General features: G+C 44.0%; 1 protein-coding gene across 1 annotated transcript in view; it reads right to left on the bottom strand.

Moving 5' to 3' along the window:
• LOC142585672 (NAD(P) transhydrogenase, mitochondrial-like) overlaps positions 1–20554 on the bottom strand; it is a 31758-nt gene that overhangs the window by 5261 nt on the left and 5943 nt on the right. Inside the window, exons 4-13 of the mRNA XM_075696609.1 lie at positions 18328–18515; positions 16741–16896; positions 12393–12597; positions 10373–10606; positions 10023–10112; positions 8750–9019; positions 6793–7038; positions 2981–3226; positions 2055–2243; positions 757–908 (exon numbers count right to left, since the gene is read on the bottom strand). Coding sequence (XP_075552724.1) covers positions 757–908; positions 2055–2243; positions 2981–3226; positions 6793–7038; positions 8750–9019; positions 10023–10112; positions 10373–10606; positions 12393–12597; positions 16741–16896; positions 18328–18515 — 1976 coding nt within the window. The remainder of the gene's footprint in view (positions 1–756; positions 909–2054; positions 2244–2980; positions 3227–6792; positions 7039–8749; positions 9020–10022; positions 10113–10372; positions 10607–12392; positions 12598–16740; positions 16897–18327; positions 18516–20554) is intronic.

The raw sequence follows: 20554 nt of genomic DNA, 5'->3' as shown, positions 1-20554 counted from the left end.
GCAAAATCGGCAAAATTGGGCGCGGGATCGGCCGGAAAGCAGCGGCAGCTGCCTCCTCTCCGTTCTACGTGACCTCCGAGACTTCTTGCCCGTCGTGAATCTCGGAGGCTTTGCAAATCTTGTGTAGCTGCTAATATTGTGCGGCAGATGGCACGGCAAGCACCAAAACACAGCGAATCAAGTGCGTCGCAGCTGCGCATGCAATCAAGAACCGAAGAATCACATGTTCAGCGTCTTTGTCTCGGCAGTCTTCATCGGTTGTGCACGTCTGTTTTCAGCTTAGGAGGTACCAGCCGTTGCGATTCTTTGTGATGGCGTTAAGCCTCGGCTAATGTACGTTTCAGTGGACATTGGTGGTGTGGCACAGACAGACTCGGAGCTGCGACTTGAAGATGCTGTGTGCCCGCGACACCCGCCATCACTTTCTGACATGCCAAATTTCTGACATGCCCTACTGCTTCCAAATCACAGCGTACTGTTATTCTCCTTCACTTTCGTTAGTTCAAACTTTCATTAATTCGAACTGAAGCGGCTTCCCCTTGCGGTTAGAATTAACGAGCTTTTACTGAAGAATGTAATTGCTGCAGTCAAAAATTGCACTCAGGATCTTGTATTCAGCAGCAGAATAAGGGGCTCAACTATGTGTGTTATGTAAAGCCACTGTTAGAAACATGTAAAAATGCACAGTGCAGTTTAAGAATGAGGCCAAACAATTTCCAAGGAAGGTAAAGGTATTAAATACATGAACGCACTGACCTTGCACATAATGTAGGAGAGGATGGCACCAGACGAACCAATGAGGGCACCCACAATGGTCATGAGATTGTTGTTGAGCATGAAGCCCTCGGCGCAGAGCGCCCAGCCAGAGTAACTGTTTAGCACAGTGATCACCACGGGCATGTCAGCACCTGGAAAGCAATGCACACATGACAAAATGTAATGCCTTCTTATGAATTTTGCATAGTTGCCACTATAAAAGTTTATTGATTTAGAACGACAGAGAGCTAGTTGGTAAGGATTCATAATGCAAAGAAGGGGTAAGGCGTGCAGACATGGACAAGAGAGAAGAGAAGTGGACAACACAAACGCTGTGTTGTCCACTTCTCTCATGTTCGTGTCTGTGCGCCTTACTCCTCCTCTGCATTATGAAGTTTACTGACCATGGTTCTGGACCAATAATATGGTTTGGCCATTGACGCTACGCACTTATACTTTCGTACTTTATGACAACTCCCTGCATAGGAACTTCATACTTCAATAGCAACATACGGCAATGGGGAGAGAAATATAGAGTATAGATTTCTAAAGATAGACTGTGCTAAGACAAATTGTTTCCCACATCCAATAGCTTTAGCATGTTTCTGACCTTGATGCAAGACAAATTTTTAAGGTCTCATGTGGCTTCCTTAATAAAAGGAAGTCCAATGTAGAAAGCAAAATGGTCAAATCACGCAGAACCTTTAGGTTGTGAGCAATGGCCACTGTGGGTGCTAGTTGGGTTGTACATTACAAATGAAAATATGAACAAGGCACAAGACTTGAAGGGTTACATGACAACACAAACCTTCCACAGCTACTTTGATGGCAGAACCTGCTTACATGCAAAACGTTCCAAAAGCCATAACTGTTATGCAATTTCACAACTAACAGGAGATCCACAGAAGTAATCTTAACTGGCTGTCCCATGATTATGCTGTAGCAGCATTCATATGCACGCAAAACAGGAGGAGGGGGTGAAAAAATATGGTAGAACCCATCTACAATGACTGTCTGCCAAAGTTATGCGAGAGCGCCCCCCCCCCCCCCCCCCTTGAGCCAGGCACGTGCATTGGTGTCATGACAGCACAACGGTCACATGTATTTGACACCCCTTCTCGACTGTTGGCACAGAGCCAAGAATAGGTGTTTGCTTACCACACTGCAGGGCCGGGTTCAATTCCTCTTTGGGGCTATACTTTCTGCATTCTTTTTATGCGGTCATCATATTAAGGCCGAAGTGCGGTAGGATAGTCAAAGAAATGCTCTTGCATTTAAAACAAAACACTAAGGCGTACCTCCAATGGCTGAAGTGAGTGTGAATCCCATGAGTGTGGAAAGAGCCGCAGTGGTTCCAAGGCAGCCGAGGCCAGCAGTGAGACTGTCATCCATAAAGTAGTAGGCCATGGCACCAATGTTGGCTGCCAGGAGACCACTGTTGAGCACGTGACGGCCAGGAAGCAGAAGGGGAGCAGAGTTCAGAAGCCCTGCACATAGATGTGACTCGGTGCTTGGACAACAACAGGCCCTAGCCCCATGACAGGCGATGCAGGTGACCACAGGGGAAACAATAGGCTACTTTTGACTACCCCTTGACCTGCACTGCTTATATTATTCATTTATTTTATCCTGACATTACACTGCGTTTCACAATTGTCATGGCACTAAAGCTAAAGGCATACAAATATGCTTGAATAATCTCCTAGTGCCATGGCAACACAGAGCATAGCCACAAATGCTGAAAATGAAACTTCAACATTATGCATGGCCAACTATACACCGTACCTTGTATACAATAAAAGACCATGCAACTACCTCTAACTCGCACTGAAATATAGGCACGAAAGCTTAACTGCCACTGCAGACATAATCATTTATCTTGAGGATAAGTGATGTTGTTCTGATTTAGCTGGCTGAATGCTTCAAGAACATTCTGGCATTGTCCTAACAGTGGATGACACAGGGCGCAGCCCCTTCTTGTGGGCATAGAAATGTGTCTGCTTTAATGCCGGTGGATCAAGTGCTACCATAGCAACAAGCACAAACCCCTGCAAATGAAGACCAGAACCAGCCAGCACTGCTCCCGAAATGTCTATGAATGCTTAGTTGCAGCTATGAAAGTCAGGATGCACGATATGGCATCTGACAATGTTTATTATTTGCAAGGGCTGTTTTAGAAGTCTTTCAGTTTCCATTTCTTTTCTACCCAATGCTCCAAACATACCCTGAAGCTTTCCATAGGCAACAAGAGAACCACTGAAGGTGACGCCACCGATGTAGGTGCCCAGAAAGAGAGCCGTCTTGATCACATTTGCCGCTTCATCAGTTGCAAAGGTAGGGTAGTCCACCATGTATGTGGCAAAGCAGGTGAGCACAGCTGCCAGACCCACTAAGCTGTGGAAGGCTGCCACTAGCTGTGGAAGGTCAGTGATCTCAATCTTCTTGGCCACCAGCAGGCCAATACCAGCACCTGTTGGCCACAGGGAAAGTAAGCATCTCCCATTAGGAAGTCATTAATGTGGTAAAAGCATGGTGAATCACAAGTTTAGCAAAACATGGACAAATACAATTGAACCTGTTTGTATTGTGGGGTTCTCACCTGTGCTCTTGGGACAAAGGAACGACAACACAGTACTGCAAACAATCACGAGGGCATTTATTGCACCTTTCATAGACTAATGCCTGCTAGCCAAGTTGCTATCTACAAAACACACCGATGGGCGCGCAACAAATAGCTGAAGTCCGACTCACTGCGACCGAATAACGAGCGAATGTGTTCGCCCTATGCTGGACACCAATGCCTGGTCGTTCGCACGTACGGTCACGCGAATGGTGGCGTGTTCGAACAATCGTGTTCGTCCGTTCCGGGGTAGGCCTTGTGAGACGGTCTCGCAGAAGTATAGATTGGCGCATGCGCAGAACATCTGCGCCGCTTTCCGACCCCGAGCCAAAGAGGAAAAGCCTTCTCATTTTTGCGTGCAAGTAACCCTGCCGTTAGGTGGCGTTAGCAAAGCAACACTCGCTCCATCTCTGGTGCTACCCTGCAAGCATACCGACTGCTGCAGTAAAGCCACGCGGCGAAGCTGGATTACAGGAGATGGGAGCTATGCGAGAAAACAACATGCTAGGGGACGCATGAGAGTCGCGCATCCCCCCAGTATCCAACATAGATATTTTGAATTATTGTACATACTGATAACAGAAGTGTTCACTTGAGAATCACACATAAATGTATAGGATAGGATGGCTGTGGCTTTATATAGAACTCAACATGCCAACAAATTTGAAAGTTATATTAATTAAAAGCCAACCAAGTAGGTTTATTAAATGTAATACAAGTACACCTACTTGAAGATCTAATAAACCTACTTGGTTGGTGTTGGTTTAATTAATATAATATTTCAAGTGTTCCTCTACCAGACTTATTTCAGTATAATATTCACCTTCAGGGAAACAGATTATGTACTTATTAAATCATGAATACATGCAGTATTATTAGGTGGTGGCGGTGTATGGCGTGGCGGTGCAGGCCCTATATTGAAGGCGATCTGTGATGGGGTAGAGTGCGCAGAGTGCTGACAACTTAGTGTGCACTGTGTTCTTGCAACTGAGTTTGCGTTAAAGCGAGAGGCAGCCCAAAGGTCAATTCGCTTGCTGTTGCTGCCATGCTTCCTCACGTCAGTGTTTCTGGTAGCAAGTTTCCGTGGTCATCAAGTGAGATGTGTTCGCACTAGCTTGTGCGTGCATGATGCCATGTTTGTTAATATAGTCAGTAAGCCAATGTTTACAAGTTTATATGGCCAATAGAACTACTATGCTTACTTTATATAGCTGTCTCATAATTTGCTATCGCAATCAGGGCCGGTATTTTGTAGCGATGCCTTTTCCGATTGTATGCTTTTCGCGCTTGGCCACTGGTCAGAGCGACGGTCTGCCCACATTATCAACGCGATTAGGTGGCCGTGTGTGGTGGATGATAAAGATGGCATAGAATAAGGCATAAGGCATCGCTAAAGAATAGCGGCCAAGTGCTTCACCTTTCGCATAAAACTGCAACTTTTCTTTCTTTAAATTAGGGCAATAAAAAACATAGTGGCATTGGCTTAGCCATTCGATTATCTAGATTCATAGCCTCTAGAAAAGGAGCAATTTGAGCAGTTATGCATGTAATTAAACAAGCTGTGTTAACTTTTTATTTATATACCTTAGGTGGCTAAAGCAACTAGGGTAAGCAATTTTCCACCTCTTCTTGACATTATCTAGCTAAGCAATGAAATTATAAATGAACAAACTCTTGTGACAGCTACGTGAACACATGCTATTCACATTCGAAGGCTCGCTGAGAGTGAAACTGACTCAGTAAAAGAATGCCTATTTTGTCGCTCCTCTCCCCCCCCCCCCCCCCCCCCCGAGTACCTTTTGTCCTGTTGCAACCGTTACCAAATGGCATGGTCCCACAAGCCACTGCATCGCAGCTGGCATCATCTTTTTTTGCCACCTTACTCTATTATACCATTCTTTGTTGACAAACAGCATAAAGTTTTGATGCCAGTAGCGGCGAACATCAAACCTGCAAAAACTTGCTGCAGTGGGTGCGGAAGGAATGCACAACAGAATGATGGCGCAGATTTAGCATCCTACTACCATCAAGCAATTGCGTGGCTGCCAAAACAAAGCAGATAATGAAGGCAATCTGAAAGGCACCTTCTCACGAAACTGTGTCAGTAGTGATACTGCCAAATTGACTGAATACAGGGAAGTGACACTGATGTCATAGGAGTTCTTTCGAGTCAGTTCCGCGTTCAGCAAGTCGCCAAATCTGTAATGTTTGTTCACATATTTAGATAAGCTTGTTCATTAAAAATTTAATTGCTCAGCTAGAGAGTGTCGAAGATAGGCTACAAACAACTCGTTTGCTAACCAATCAATAATTGAAAAGTTAGTAATTAAGATAACTTTATCAACTGCGCACATAACTGCGCAAGTTACTCCAAATTTAGAGGCTGCCAATCCGGACACTCAAATGATAACAATAATGTCACTGTAACTTATATTGCTCTTACTTTAAAAACTAGGTGCAGCTAAAGACACTGGGTATATTAGATTACCAAAATGTTATTTGATTCAAGTTCAAGGAGCACAAAGCAGCATGCAGCATCATGCTGGACAAGAAATTTCATGGCTGAAAAACAAGAGCCACGTTCAAATATTGACATGTGTATGTGTTTATCTTTTTCTGGTGACCGCTTTTCACCGGCTAACAAATGTTACCTGTTATCACTCGGTGCGAGACATGCCTGTATGTATCTGAACATTCTGGATTCTTGTAGCCAATTCTATCTGTTGTCTTTGTTGTTGCTGTACCTATTGTAATCACAATGAATGCGTGATGCAAACAGTGTTGTACATTAGAAATTTGTGAGCACCAGCGATCACACTGGGACATTCGATAAGTCGAAGTATAGCTGAAGTGTCTGAGCTGCAGACCAGATTCCTGACGATCGCCAACTTTACTCAACGCTATCGTTTTGCCCGACTGTTACTTGTTTTGCTGGGCACAAGCTAGCCCAATAAAAATTTATTCTTCATTCGCAGTTTTGTAAACATATTGTACACAAAGGGAATAAATGCCAACAATCCCCCTTCACTGTACTTTGAGCAGTGACTAGATAATTTTAAACCAAGTACAGATCTGCTCATAAGAACCTTGATTGCCCTGATGAAAAACACTGCTTTCACTCAACAGCGGACACATATGACATGATAAGACAACCATGCTGGCCATAGAGTGAGTTGTTCAGTACCTTACAAACTTTCTTTTCTAGAACTAACCAACACCAAAGAAATAGCCAGAGAATCTTGCAAGCAATTCAGAACAAAGTCCAGATTTCATTAAAGTAAGCCAAACTGGTCGCCCTGCCACGAAACACTGGATTATCGCATGAAAGTAGATTTGTATGACATAATAATCCAACCATGCTGGCCACAGATCAAAGGCCATTCAGTACTCTGCAAACAAATCTTTCCAGTACCCACCTGCACCCATGCAGGCCACCACCTGAGTGGCCAGCTCTGGTGTGAGGTCCATGGCACCAAGAGTGGCCGCTATTCCTCCCGACACACCCACCATGCCCAGAGCATTTCCTAGACGGCTCGTCTTCTGTGAGGACAAGCCTGCTAGGGCACCGACACAGCAGAGAGACGAGCCCAAGTACATCATCTGCTCCAAGTCCGTGCAGCCCTGGGATACAGCCGTACCGTATGCACCCAGGAATGCCAACGCTAGAAAAAAAGCAGAAGTATACAGCACAGTGAGTTATGGGGCCGAAGGCCTACAAAATGTAGGGTTGACATGCTTGTGGCAACGAACAAAACGGCAAGACACGAGCTAGCTGAAATACTTACATGAAATGGTTCCTTATTGAAGACAGTGCCTCCAATAATCAAGGAAGCCAAGGAAATAATAAAATAAATCAAGGAAGTGACACCTGCTTTGGCAGTGTCCTGGAATGCGGGCAATCAGACTTTAGATCTTAAGAAAGGGTGGACTGAAGCCAGATATAGTACCTGAAAACACCTGTTGGTTGGCAAACAATAAGTTTGCAGAAACATTGCTGCAGCTCCTGCATGATGCAGAGTTATAAGCTTTTATTTTATTTTATTTCCCATATGCCTTTGCAGCAAGTCCTCCTGAAATAAAAAAGTTATACTCACAATGCAAAGGTATCGAGTGAATGTTTGCCTATGCAAAACAACTAGACCCAAGTTATTCGCAGGTGCAGCCCTGTGAATGGAAGCCCGAAGGGTCAGTGTTGATGTGGGACTGGGTAGGTACCACTGTTCGAAGAAACTATGATGCCGGCTTGAAGCACTGGGTACGTGCCAGTGAGTGTGTGCCGCTCTTCAATGAACGTCTGACACCAACTAGTGTACCTAGGCTTGGGCTACTGGGGATGTGCCGCTCTACAATGACAACAAAGATCCCTTGAATTTCTCTGATGCTTAGCAGAATCGAACCTACATCATACGGGCTCCTCAAGGACAGCAACCCGACACATTAGCACGCTACACCACAAATGCACCGAGTATATGCCACTGAGTGCGTGGAAAGCAAGGGAAAAATTCTCAGTGTTCAAAGGCACCAGAGCGCCACGCTTATCATTTCGGAGGCAATGCAAGAACTTCTTGGCAGAGCCACTAGATGGCGCAGCGTGTCCAAAATGAAGTGCGAGAGAGTAGCCCGGTTGCTGCATGATGTGTTTTTCAGTGTTCGCATGCACCAGCGCGTGGCCTTTTGGAGGCCACATGCAATGGTGCTAGGTGGTGCTGGGTGTTTTTAGGAAAGCACGAAAGGGCAGTCCAGCTGCAGTACACACCTCATACATAACTCGTTTCAAGGGTGGCAATACACTGTGTCGCTATATTGATTCAATGCTGACGCATTACCGTTGACAGTCATGTTGCGATGGGTTCTGGGCAATTTTTTCTTAATAGATATTGAAGTTGGCCACTCAATTTCATGCAAGCATCCATTTACAGCACCTGTAATGATTATCTTATGAAACAAACTTTGTTTCAAAAAGGAAACAGCCTTCATTCCCTCCATAACAGGACCTGTAATCGCTTGATGCCTGATAGCACGTAAAGTTCCCATTCTTTGTGGCTTGGCAGTAAAAGGTACAGTACTACTAAGTTTTGCACATAAACCAGCAAGGTTGATTGGTCAGTCAAAATATTAACCAAAGAATGGCAAATAATCAAGTTTGGAATTCTATGTGACAATTAGACACCAACCGCAAAATCTATATGGTTTGAGAGTTCTTTTTTTATGGTGTGAGAGTGCCCTTATGCCCTTCAATATTTTACAGTATTTACATTATGTACTGAAGCCACAACATGATGACTATAGTATTTTGGCACGGCATACAACTCAACACGCACGCACACCCAGATGCACACACAAACACAGTATGTGCAACAAATGTTAACTTACCAGGTATGCCATAGAGATAGTTGTGCTCCTTGGGGTCAGTCGGCCGACGGAACATGTCCAGCATGCGCTGAGTGACAAGGAAACCACCAAATATGTTGATAGTCGAGATGAAGGCTGCACCGGCAGCCAACGTCTGCGGCACTGTCCCCGGCATGACACCGCCACCCATAAGCAGCAGACCACCCACTGCTGTGATACCAGAGATGGCGTTGGTCACAGACATCAGTGGCGAGTGAAGAGCGGGCGTAACACCCCACACTGTGTGGTAGCCTGCAAGGAGTGAGGAAAGCCCGGTGCTTATCAAACGGTGCTGATAAACCATCATGCGTGATTTGGATGCCTCAGAACTTTTCACTGAGGCCTACTTGGCTTTAGAAAAGGAGGCCACAATTGCAGACACTGGTAGTGAACAGGAAGATTTGTGAAAACATTCCCAGCCATCTCTTTTTTTCAACGGCTGCATTAGCCAAGGTATTGCTTCCTTCTTTGAAAGTTGAGTAAACGAAAGTCCAGAGTGAGAAAGTCGTGCAACTTTAATATCTCGCAACATTTTGCTAAGGAGTACTTGGCTTTAGAGAAGGTGTCCCCAAATGTGGAAACTGGAAATAAGAGGTTAAAATGTTTGCTAAACCCATTTCGTCCTTACATTCTCTTCGTCCTGTTTCCCTTTCAACCAAATAATGGCAAAGCTGGTCATTGCTGAAGTGAAGGTAATGCGCCAACTGTGTATGCCATCAGTTTACAGTTGTACACAAGGCCGCCAAAATGAATTCGTGTGGCAAACAACAAAATCTGAACTAACGGCAATACTCAGCGTAATATTACACCATGAATGAACATAATGTGATATGCCCCAATGCCACTTAAATCCATAACTCAGCTCCACAGTGAAAAAGATAAAAGGCCGAGGTCACTGGTTTGGAACACAGCAGTCGAGACATATTTAAGCACCCAGAACTGCTGCTACTAGCTCTTTCTTTTATATTAAAGTTTAAACAGAACAGCAGTTGAATTTAATGGCAGCTTCCTGCAGCTTACTTTTTTAACACTATTGGGGGCCTTTCACTCAAGTCCACTGATCTTTGAATGATGGGTAAGTGCTGCAAAGATCTGTCGAATTTCGGTCAGAATAGACAGTGCAAAATAAAAAGCCCAAATACACATGACACACCAACATCCTTTCGCTTCTGAGGAATTTGTGTGACAGAGTGCTTAGTACAGCATACCTACACAAACCGGAAATAAAGGTGTTATGATGCATTGATCAACTTACCAACAATTCCTGACAAGCCAAATATCGTTGTCATAGTCGTGAAGGCCGGATTTGGGGAGATAACCCCAAGGCCCACAACAGTGCCAAGGCCTGAAGATAAAAACAAGGCAAATTTCATTACTAGGGGTTCCATGGAAAGGAATTTACTTGAGTACTGTGTTAACATAACATGAAATATATGTTCACAGTGCACTGTGTTAACGAAGCTAGCTTTGTGCTCAGAGTGGATTCGTCCTACGTTAAAGTGGATGACCATTCTTGTTCTTTTATAACCAGGGTTACACATCTACATTAAAAAAGAGACTGCATCACAAACAGTGGAGAAATGAACTCTTTGGCACAGAACCAACCTGCCGTGTAGACAAGGGACTTCTTGAGCGTTTCCTTAAAGTAGTCGGGAACTTCGGCCTCTTTCTGGGCAATACCAGATGGCTTGGCTGCAGTTACGACAGGTTTTGGGGCTGGTGGGGGTACAGCCGATACTTTAGGCGGGGGCGGTGGCCAGAGAAGTGTTCCTTCCTGAAGCACTATAGAACCACGAACGACCTCGTCGTTCAGGTCAATGTAGAAGTGGTCCTTGGAGCCTGCAAGGGATTCCGGTGAGGAATAGCGTCTGGCGATGAGCAAGGTACAACATTTTGCAAAGTTTTGTCAGTGTGGCCTACTTAAAATAGTCTGTTGCAGTGACAGCCAATACTACTTATTACACACACTAAATGCCACAGTTTCATAAAGTGACTGACAGCAATCAAACAAGGGATGTCCTCCCTCATTCGGCCTCCCTCACTCGACCACTGTTGAACGCTTCAAGACCCCATCTTCTTGGGAATGCCTGTTTTCTTTAGTGTTTCACAAAGTATTGCTCGCAGTAAGCAGTTGGAGTGGAGCACATACATCTCACACATTATTTATTCTTGTATTCATCCAGCGTTCACATTTCTCTTGTGCATTATTTTATTCCCACTTTACCTTTGCTTATGGAATCAATATTTCCCTTGCTGTTTTCTGTATTTTCACACATTCTGGAGTGTGCCATGCTGGTGTTATGTGACTCACCCTTACAAGACACACTCAGGCTGAGTAACTTTAGAAGGAAAGTTCTTTTTTTTTTATTTGACGCTTACTTTTTTATAAAATTTGATAATTTAGACTTGCCCTCTTGTCCAGGCAACGGTATACAATAATCAGTGGCATGAGACTCGTTAATTTGGAAGTATCTGGCTATGCACCAGTTAATTAAGACGACCCTCAGAGCATGCCATGGACAAAGCGCTGGAAATGTGACACAAAAGAGCAAAAGTGGTGTTGGCATCCAACTAGAACCAAGAAGGGGAGTCCACGTCGCCATAGCCGTCAGCCAGAACATTATGGGAATAGGAATGCTTTGTATCTGTTCATTCTTGCCTTTACCCCCGAGCATAACACCGCATCAGCCGCGTGCCTTCAGAACTGTTTGGTTGCCATCGATGAATGCAGATGCATTTGCAGCGATTGCAGAAAGCAGTGGTTTCATTTTCAGCGCAAGGCCTGTGCGATGTCGCAAGGGCTGCAGAACCGTTGATGAGAAAAAGCGATTCTACCGAGACCCGAACGCTGGTGTCAAACTCATCAGCTGCATTGTGATAAGAGGATCGTTTGTTGAACAGCTCACTGACGACAAAATAATCGCGATGCGAGCATAATATTAAAAAAAAAAAAAACATGTCTACTCGGATGAAGACTCGCTCATGTCTCACGCTGCTGCCAGCACTCATCAGTCATAAGATGCAGCTTCCTCTGATTCTGTGCAAAATCGAAATGAAGTTTCGGATTTGATTTGTAAATAAAGGCATGTTGATATAATAAGCATTTGTTCATTTTTTTTCCCTGAGACATTTAATAATATGACATTCAGTTAACTTGGGCATTTCTTTTAGTGCCATGAAATCTGAATTAGTAAAGTTTTACTCATGTACAAGTGTGTGTGTGTGTGTGTGTGTGTGTGTGTGTGTGTGTGTGTGTGTGTGTGTGTGTGTGTGTGTGTGCGTGCGCGCGTGTGTGCATACACATTTGTATGTGAGTGTGACTGGTTGTTAAACAGCATGAAGGCCAGGAGGCCTAAGCACATCAGAAAGAGAGAGTGTGGCTGTAGTCTTTGAAGGGGCTAAGGTAACTTATTTCCCCTTTTCTGAGGTTTGTGTATCCAAACTTCCCAATAAAAAAGGTATTTGCTACAAACCCTAGCCTAGGAACCTAGGAGACAATGGCTCCGCTGCTGCACATGTACTCTTGACAAGTTCAACGCACTCTGCCAAACAGCAAACATAAGGGCCTTTAAAGAGTGGACATGTGTGCACATGATGCACAACAGAGAGCACGAGAAAAACTTGCCAATTGACAGGAGAAACTTGGAGATGTTGTTGGCATACAATGTTGAGGACTGTGTCGGCATGCGACTTGGCAGGTCTGTGTAGCCAATGTGAATGACACCCTTGTGCACGTGCAGTTCTCCAGGCCTGGTGGTCTCAACATTGCCACCACTCTCTGCCGCCAAGTCCACAATGACCGATCCAGGTTTCATGGTTTCCACCATTTCCTAAAAAAATGCGCGTAACAGACAGAAAGCTAGTGCTACTAATGTGTTTTTTTTTTTACCTGAGACAATATGCCTTCAATAAACGTTACCAATATACGTGTGTGGGAGAGATAGAGATATGCATGCATTCTTTGCTAATGATGAAATCTGATTTAGATCGGCAATCCACCTGTAGGAATGTGAGAACCAGGCAATTCTGAAAACATCTCATCTTTAGAGCTCAGCTCTTAGGCACCCGTTCTTGCGTTGAGCATTGGCATCCCTCAGCGTAACCGAGCAAACAAGCATGGCGAAGGACTAAAGAGTGAATGCAGTGCGCGGTGGGCAATGAAAGATAGCGAGAGTGAAGAGAGCATGAGGAAGAAAGCAGAGAAGGAAAGCGCAGGAGGAGGGTGCAGTGAAAACGTGACGAGGAAAGCGGAGGAGAGTATGGCAAAGGGTGAGGAGGAAAGCAGAGTGCCGCGCGGCGAGCGCATCCATATCGATACCATATACAGAAAAAAAGAAAGCGCTGATGAGGGCTTCGGACCCACTGCACATGCACTACTTCGCCTGCGCAGCTGCTGCTTGAGAATGCACTCCGTGCGAGCCACATGTTCCCTTGTTCATGCTTTCTCTCTGAACAATGCGATGAGCGATGCAACCAGTGGAAATGCTTAGTCTGCCGATGCTGCTAAACGAGCTGCCTGAACGGTGGCTCAGCGCCGCCGCTAAGAGGAGCCTGTCATTCAGAATCAAATTCGTTGCCACAATATATCACGAATTCAAAACACTAAACAGCTGCGCTCAAAGTTCACATTAGGGAATATCGTAATCGTTGAATTTTTTTTTTTTCTATTTGCAACCACCAGTTTCGCAGTTCCCTCACTACCAGCAAAAAGCTTTCAGTGCCCTTTAGCTAGAAACCCAGAACCCCGTGTATTTAGTGCATGTGAAATGACATAAATGGAATTGCTGTACAGTACTAGAGGCTTCAAAGGCAATTTAATTGAAGAGATGAGAAAACAAATGTTTCTTTTCAAGGATAGTGGCTTCTCAGCAACCTATGACAGCAGATGTGAACCTTCAAGATCACAGGTCACTATAGAGAACTGCAATACTGCCCATCTCTAACACACTCCAAATGGGGCCAGCTTTTCATGTGTATGACAGCCAATTCTCTGCAATAAAATTTCACTTTGGCTAATATAGTTATATATAAGTAGTACACTCGAACCCGGCTATATCGAACTTGCCAGAAAACACCTATCAGTTTGATATAGGGCACAATTTGAATAAGCCTGCTAAAGAATTGGACGTCATAAAAGCACATACCATTTATAAAATCTCTTTATTGATGAAACTAGCATAGTTTCGCATGAAATTGTCGTGTATTTTCTTCTGCTTGGGCAATTTCGCTGCCTGCGACGCATGCACTTCTCCACATTGTCTAAAGAGTCGGAGCGGCTGAGGCCACAACCTTCCGTAATCACACAGAAGCACCGGACTAGTGCGAGTGCACCAAACACCTCGGAGGACGTGGGCAAAGGACCATCGTTGCTTTCCTCATTGTGCCCACTTTCACTTGTGCTTGGTATGATGTTGGCAATGTAGTCTTCGTTTTCGGGCTCTCCCGTGGTCGCGGCACCATATGCACTCACAAACTCGCCGACCGTTGACTCCTCAACGTATTCCAGAATTTCTGACAGCTCGCTCCAAACTTCGGCGACACTGGCAATGGCTTTGTCACACTCATCATAATTTACAATCAGCACCGGGCATGCGGAAGCCGGCACCTCTGAAGCAATTTCGGATGAACCCCTCGTACACGGCCGTACGTACACGTCGGGCACGAAGAGCACCGGGTTGTGAGTTTGTCCGCTTTAGTCCTAATTTCCCCCTTATTCTTCAAGATCGTGCTGAGAGTGCTCCTCGAAATCTTGCAGGATGTGGGGTCCTCCGACTTCTCGCCGCATTCGACCCGATTTATGATTTCAAGCTTCACGGCAAAAAGCAAGTTCAGCTGCTTCATCACGGCAACACTGCAGGAGAAGGCCCACAAGGCACAACCACAATGAACCAGAAAAGCAGCGAGACAACTTGCACTTGCGCCATCCTGTACGACGAAGAGCCTCTGATTGGATCTCTGAGCAAGCGCTGCGGGCGAGCCAGGGTCATTTGCTCCTGAAGGTGTCGACGGCTTGCTCGACGTTGCGTGGTCATGGTAGGGAGAGTGGTTGGGGTTGGATGGAGCCACGCAGCCGGGCTTCCCGCCACAGCGAGGGAAAGCCAACTTCTGAGGGCACTTTTGTGCCACTTGTCGTTCAATATATTGTGAGTTGCTGCTATTTTTGTTCAATGTGAGCATAATTTTTGCTATATATACTCCTTGTAACTAATACCATGCTCACAAATTGTTCGACATTCAGAATGATTCAATGTAAACAGGTTCGATATAGTCGGGTTCAACTGTATACACAATTGATGCAATCTTGGCAAAGCTGCAGGGCTCGTAATTGTCAAATTTTTCTTATTAACAGCCTTTCAATACTAACATTTGGTGGTTAGCAAATGTGTTACATGTCCCAGCACACAACATCCGAGATTTTTGACATGCTGCGGGCGCTGCCTGATCTCAGTTCACGCCGAGGAGCCGCATTTTTTCTCAACACTCTGGGTCCTGCGTCATTTCCCGTGTGCCGCAATTGTGGCATTGCTTTTAGTTCCAGTATCCAAAATGTTTATTTTGCAAGCTCTTCATGACTCATCCACTCATATTTCAAACCTAAAATTTTGCATGGAGGCTGCTCTGTACCTATGCTATCTAATAATAAGATTTTTATAAGGTCCAATGTTTCATTGCAGCTGGCCTATAACAGCATATGATCTCGTAAAGAAAATGCACGAATTAAATGAACAGACAGACAACAGAAAGTAAACAACAGGAAGTAAGTCACAATAGTATTTAGACCATGGCATGGTAGACCACGACTTTACCATAAGCGCAGTAAAGAAAGGAAGCGTATTATTAGCACCTAATAGTATGCGTTATCACTCATTCAGACCTCAAATGGCATTTGTCTGGTTCTTTAGCTTACTGCTAGCCTTTACTATGATTGCATGCTTCTGGGTGTGAACAACCTAACTGTTATCTTACAATGATCTGCCTAAGAAACTTTCAAGTTTCTCAGAACATGTAACTGATATGCAGAAACTGATCAGAAAGTTCAGCACTCTGCCTCACAAGAAAATGCTCCCTTTATTGTTCTTCGTCTCACAAGGCACTCTGTGGGTAAGTAATGTTTCCAACTCTTGTTGCATGGGGTAACCATTTAGTTCAACGCCTCTGAATCCTTTTTTCACTTGTCATTCCTCAAAGCTCGTGAAAACATTGTCTAAACTCCTACAAAAATGCATTCAATGCTCATGGCCGATAATGAGGTACCTAAGCCAGTGGTTCCTGAATTCCTGGCCACAAGAGCCCCCTCCCACCCTGATGCACACTCTTTTCATTCAGTAGTTTTCACCAAAATAAAACCATAACAATTGAATTAACGCTACATATTTGCATCCACCACAATTACAGCTCGTATGATTTAGCTGTCAACTGTTATATCATGCGTACGCAATGTTCACAGAATTATGGTGTGGGCCCGAAACAACAGTGTTGGTACCAAGAGAAATTGAAAACAGTTCAAAATGGAAATCTGGTTCAACATTAACCCTACTTTGTGCTTTACTTCTATCATAATCGGCAAGCAGCACGCAATTTTGTACATGTACGCAGTGAATTAAAACAAAAGGGAACAAATAATTATATGTCTTAACTATGAAATTAAACAGGGCCATGTGACACTTCCTTGAACATGAGTGATACTTAGCAAGCGTGAGCAAGTGATGTTCCTATTTGCACTTATGCGCTAGATATTTGAATATCAATCAGGTGCCCCGTTCACATGGCACCTGCTGAGCATCACCAAAGGCCTTCAAAGACATCTTACTCGTATGGACAGACTATGTTTGTCAATGCTGTGCAGCCTACATTGCAAACACCTTTAAACTCTGCCAATCAGTTTCAAAAAGATTGGTCCATACTGTGAAGCCACTGTTCTCCCGCTCCTCTGTTGCTTCCTCTAAGTAACAACCCTGTAAATCTTCACTCACCCTGGTGATGAGGACAGGTGCCTTCTTCCCTGGTATAAGGGCCGTGGTGATGATGATATCGACATCCTTACACTGTTCTGCAAACAGTGCCATCTCAGCTTCAATGAACTCCTTGGACATCTCCTTTGCATACCCTCCAACACCTTCGCCAGACTCCTTTATGGAAAAAAAAAATGCATAAAGGCAATCATTTCACATTCACAACAGCATTAAACATTCAGGCTCTTTCAAGATGCAGCCACGAAAGGCAGAAACAGCTTAATTTATCTGAAACTGTATTCTGGAAGTATGGTTTCTCCATTACATCACCTTCAGTGAGCACTATATAACTGGTAAGAGCAGCAAAAGAAACCATAACAAATTAACTCTCTAGGTCAACACATTTGTCAATATTAATGTGCACATTTGTTGAATTCATTGGCAGGTGTCAAAGAATAGGCAAGCTGCTTCTTTGGTGTCCCTACTGTCAATGGGAATGAAATAATGTCTCATCAGCAGTGCAATGTTGTCATAGCACTGCTGCTATGCAGCTTTATAGACTTTTGGTAATTTGACTCTCGTCGCTCAATATTTTGGTTAATTCAATCCCAACTGAAGGTCCCGGCTAGAGCCCATACATTTCTATGGGCCCAAACTTTTGCTGATACTGAAATTACCTTTTGCCCGACAATTCGAACTTGACTGGCCAGCATGCACGCATCTGACTCCATTAGTAACACTGCCTGCCTTGGCAACGCTTAAAGGGACAGACAACCGCTCAGAACATGGATCGAGATAACTCTGCTGATGGAAAGGTTGAATATCGTTATGGCTAAAAAAAGCCATGTTTTTCTGATTGATTGTGGATTTATATTTTTAATTCTTCACTAAAAGTTGTGAAAAATGACCTTTGGCACCCCACGTGGCAAAAACATGAAGATGCATAAGAGGCCTATCACGTGACCTTCTATTAGTGCACACAGTTCCTGGTCTTTTCATTAGTACTGAAATGCAGTACACATTTTTCTGTTATAAGTTTTTTTTTTCTAACTTACAATGCAGCAGACTAGAACGCACTAGCTGACGTCGACCTCTCTGCCTTTCCTGTCAATAAGTTCTACAACGTGCAGACAAGGCTTCATTTGTAGCGAGTAGAAAAGTAGAGCTGCCTTCGCCTTCGTTTTTAACACGTACACCGTGGTTTTCGATGAGTTGGCTTGGCACGTCTATCGATAGTACGACGACGACAGGGGCCAGCCAGCCAGCCACGACGTAGGCGTGTACTTGGGGAAAAACACGGTACAAATATAAGAAAGGTCTAGACAACAATGCAAACTTATCGTACCAGCCTTTTATTTTCAAAAGTGGTTGAAAAGGTCAAAATGTAGGTGGTTAACCACAGTTACCCTCACTGCTGTGAAAGCAGAACGATGGGTGGCATTCACAATTCGCAAGCCAGGATATCGACATCGCTCTCACTTTTCAGCACTTTTCATCGCTCTCACTTTTTCAGATTGTTGTGGTGAAGACCCACCTCACTCGGTCGAGATTGTACCAACACCAACTAAAACTGCGCATTGCATGGCAGAGAATATTGCAACATCTTGCCTGCAAGTTGATGGTGAGGAATTCAGCCCCAAAAGACTCCACTTGTTCCCTCACAGCCTCACGGGTGTCGAAGGCCCTCACAATGGCGCCCATGTTTTTGCAGCAGCCAACAGCAGCCAAGCCAGCTACTCCACCACCGATAACAAGAACCTTGGCAGGAGGCACTTTGCCAGCAGCAGTTATTTGGCCTGTCAAAAGATTACAGCATCACAACCATTAAAGGCCAAATACAGAGGATCATCCCAGTCAAACGTTAATGCTTTATGTATTGCAAGAATCCTGCACATGCAAATACTGCGCTTCCATCCCTGAGACTGCAGTCAGCTCCGACGTTATGACATAAGCACGAAAGCCCTAATCTGTCCATCAGTTGAAAGTCAGACAATGACACAGTGTGCCAATATTGCAGCTCTTCGCTGACAATATGCTGTACTAGACGAGATTCAAAACAAACAAGCAAAAAATTAAGAAATCCATTGACAGCACTGTGTTTTGCCTTTGACAACACTCTTCTCAATGGGCCACATTCAGTTCACACGTTATTTTCGGTGTAAAGTTTCTAGAAGGATAACCTAACAATCTGGATAGATTTGACACTTGGCTTTAATGTTCCTTTGAGAACTGCAAGAACAGAATTAAATTATGGGGCTTAGCCTCGTAAACCTGCACAGTGCGTTACGAGAGACACCATACTGGAGGGCTCTAAATTGATTTTGACCCCCTGGGGTCCTATAATGTGCACTTGTAGCATGGTATAGAAGCATTCTTGCATTCTGCTTCCATAAGACAGTGGCTGTGCGAGCCAGGCATCGAATCTAACACTGTGATCAGCAGCAGAAGGCCATAGCCACTCAGCCAACATTGCAGGTAACGCCTGCAATGTTGTGAAAACTTTCAGACGAGAACAACGCCTATGCAGCCATGCTCAAGAATCAAGCTAATGTGATTAAAGCTACTGAGGTTTCTAAATGTCAATCCAAATAGCACAAGTACTTACAGTAAGTTAGCTGAAAAGCATACAGAAAGTAGCAGAGAATTAGCATCACAAGGCAGCGAGCACTGGGGCTACTTAGTTGTTTGTGCACATGTCTTCCTTCAGTGGCAGAAAAACTGAGGACAATGCAGACAACAAATGAATGAAGTGTGTATTATCTGTTGTCTGTGTTGGCCTCAGATTTTTCATAACAGAAGTTGCATGCATTATTTTAACAATATTAATTGACATTTCATTCTTTCATGCACAGAATTCAAGACCTAGCTGCCTGAATGGACAGCTTCATATTCTGTCAACACTGCCATCTGCCATAGTAAATGATAAACTTAAATGTGTTTTGTTCTAGTTTTGTACTTCTACTGTGCACTACGCAAGATATATTAATTAGGAACATCATGCACAGTAATCAGGCACAGTGAAGTACAATTTCACATTGAACTTCAAAATATCTTAGAGAGCTCTTTACTAAAATGGGAGTTCATAAAATAATGACGTTGGTATGTGTAAAAAGCATCACAATTCTTTGTCAATCTGAAAAGTTTGTTTAAGTGCATACCTGATCAAGTGACGTCTTAACGAGCGATGATATCATGTAAAAACTAATATAAAACTAATATTTAATGAAAGTGACAGATTTTTAAAAAAGCATGCTTCAACCAAATTTCAAAATAAATTTTTTATTCAAGATTTACGAAATCCTGAAGATGCCTAGTACAGTAAAATCTTGATATGACTTTCCCAGAACCTACAAAAGTATTCGTACCATCTGAAATTCTTATGGTACATAATAAACTCCAATCACTGCACCACAGTAAAAGCGAGACAGTCTTGTCGATTTATGGTAATTAGGTTGCAGAAGTCCATGATGGCTTAAAACTTGTTCCATCTTTCCGGCCAGCATTCGGCACATGTTACAATGCAAGCTTTTGCCAGGCTCATGAAGACAAACACTTCACATGCCGATTTTGCAACTGTGCACCACAGCCAAACTCTGAGGTCTTTCGATGACTTCGAGATGCGCATCCTCCATTGTGGCCTACTAAAATGTTCCAGTCATAGCTACCCGGAAATGAATTGTATTTGATTCATTTTGGCCAAGACTTCCAAAAATTATATAGGACTAAAATAATTATCAGACAAGATCGCATCATCTACATTCAACTGCACCATTTTAAGCCACTTTGAACTGTCGTTTATTATCCCAACACTAAAACAGCACCGAGTGCTTCCTGC

This window comes from Dermacentor variabilis, chromosome 6 (assembly GCF_050947875.1).
Source record: "Dermacentor variabilis isolate Ectoservices chromosome 6, ASM5094787v1, whole genome shotgun sequence".
In the NCBI taxonomy this organism is placed as follows: Eukaryota; Metazoa; Arthropoda; class Arachnida; order Ixodida; family Ixodidae; genus Dermacentor; species Dermacentor variabilis.
This window is presented reverse-complemented; position numbering and strand designations above follow the sequence as displayed.